Here is a 2,308-nt window from a genome sequence, read left to right on the forward strand (position 1 = left end):
GAGTAAAAGTTCGTTAAAAAATAAAATCCAAAATAAAAAATTTGATATCAAATTTGGAATTTTGATTTTAAACAAAATTGAATCCAATCAAGTTTACTAAGATCGATTGACCAAATTCAATTTGATTCAACAGGAAATTCTGTTAGCCTTGTCCAGAGAGTTCGTGGAAGCCAATCACAATCTACCGACAGCGGATAGGAGGAGTCCAGATGTTAATAAGCTCTAGTTCTTTATTGACATGCTTAAACAAAAATAATAGACTATAAAAGTACAAGGACAATTATTGTTGTATCATTGATAATAAAGTTTTTTTAGTGATTAGACAAATAACATGCTCACAGCAGAAGTAGTAATAACATGGTGGCTTCACTATTAGGCCACATTACTCTTCTGGGTTTTTTCTTTAGTAATAACATGGTGGCTTGGATATTAAACTTAAACACTGCCCTTCACAGCAGAACTATAGCCGTTCTGTTTGTCATTGTATCGATCGTAAAGCATGATCCCACCATATTTGGATGACCCTTTCACGAAAGGCAGGACCTCTGATATTAGAACTTGCTTTGGAACATAACCATTTCCAGCAGCCGCCGTTGAAGCTGGAAGTCCAACAAAAAACTGATTTGCTTTTATGGATGAAGTCCATTTGTTCCATGAGTTTTTGAAGTTGTTGGGACTGCTAGAAGTGTACTCACAAGGAGGATTATTGTAAAACTGGATCCACACGTAGTCGAAGAGTCCAGTGCTAAGTGCGGTATTGAGGCTCCGATCAGGAAATGGACATTGTGGTGCTGCAGTTAAGTACACTTTTTTGCCTTGTTTGCTGTAATCAGACAATGCCCTTGCCAAAGTAGCATAATAGGATTGGCCTTGCTCATGTTCAATATCGAAGTCGATACCATCCAAAACAGCATCACCTAGTGGTCTTGAATTTGATTTGCCCCCTAAAAAGTTGTTCCACAGATAATTTGCTACTTGTCTGGCGTCATTATCTGATGATAAAGAATAGCTTCCAGCGCCACCGCCAATCGAGAGCATGACCTTAATTCCTTGGTTCTGACACTGGCGGATGCTGTTGCTTAATTTTTGACAGCCCCCAGATGAAGGGTTACAGTGACCAGCTAAGTTCAGCTTAGGAGTTTGCCCATTGCCAAAAGTTGGGAGGAAGGCTATGTTAACAATCTTGTATAATCCAGAGGAACATGTATCACTCAAGGTGCCTTCCCTTGCATTTTGGCCCCAATAGACCACAATGATTCCACATTCTGAAATCAGGACGAGAGAAAAGATTATAGAGACTATTAAAGCAATTGAACAAACCTTGAGATTCATCATTTGGTGGCATATGGTTTGTGAAGTCCGCGATGAACCAAGGGACTCAGGTTTGCGCTTCTTATAGAAGGGGATATGAAGAACTCTTTGGGTGGTTGGACGAATTTGGCCCTCTGTTAAATTTTCAACTTTACACTGCATTACACTATGTATTATAGGATTGTGAAATATCTGGATGGACGTACTAATTTTTTAAAAAAAAATAAACTTTTGAATGATTTGATTATTTTTAATCTGTTATTTTAGTGTGTGTGTATATATGTATATATATTGCATTGATGTATACATTATCCTATTCAATTATGATGGATAATTGTTGAAGCTCATGATCCATCTCTTGTCCTCTGTGGTTGCACCTTGGCTTGCAAAAGACAGTTAAAACTTTTAAAATTCAAATGAACAGCTGAGATCAGCCCAAGTTCAGCTCAGCCAATCTCGATCGTCAAAAAATCCTCTACGATTGTAGAGATTCGGATCCTAGGTGCAGTTACTTCCGATTTGTCAAATGTGGATCCATATTTGGTCGTTGACAAAAGTTGAAAGGAAGGCCAATTATTATATGTTTACAATCTCATGTGGTCCAAATGCAGAAGTATCCCTTAAAGTGCCTCCCCCCCAAGTCAATTTCCCCCCAGTCTTGGCCACAGTACCCCACAACTCTTCCAGATTCTGATTTCAGAATCAAGGAAATGACAAAGAAAAGTGGTGAAAGCGTTTGATGTTTATCTTTGGTTGAAACAGCTTTGTATTTAGGCTGCATTGTCTAACTAGGAATTAGGAAAACCAAAAAAGTTGGCACTTTACCTGCAAGACGCTTGACTAGAATGTTGGAAAAATAAAAAAGTTGGGAGTTGCCTAACCAAGATGTGGCCATGGTTTCTCATTATGACTAGCTGAAGTAATATGCCTTAATCAGTTTCTTTTACTTTTTTTTGGGGCCCCTCTTGCAGCTGCAGCAGGTCAATAATTCTGATTT

At 38.3% G+C, this 2,308-nt stretch overlaps 1 protein-coding gene across 1 annotated transcript; it reads right to left on the bottom strand.

Moving 5' to 3' along the window:
- Window positions 1-269: 269 nt before the first annotated feature.
- On the bottom strand, window positions 270-1,396 carry LOC113735057 (basic endochitinase-like). Its single transcript, XM_027261981.2, has one exon. It carries the CDS (start codon window positions 1,333-1,335, stop codon window positions 436-438), a length of 900 nt encoding a protein of 299 aa, XP_027117782.1. The 5' UTR covers window positions 1,336-1,396; the 3' UTR covers window positions 270-435.
- Between the last annotated feature and the right edge of the window lie 912 nt (window positions 1,397-2,308).

This window comes from Coffea arabica, chromosome 3c, assembly GCF_036785885.1.
Source record: "Coffea arabica cultivar ET-39 chromosome 3c, Coffea Arabica ET-39 HiFi, whole genome shotgun sequence".
In the NCBI taxonomy this organism is placed as follows: domain Eukaryota; kingdom Viridiplantae; phylum Streptophyta; class Magnoliopsida; order Gentianales; family Rubiaceae; genus Coffea; species Coffea arabica.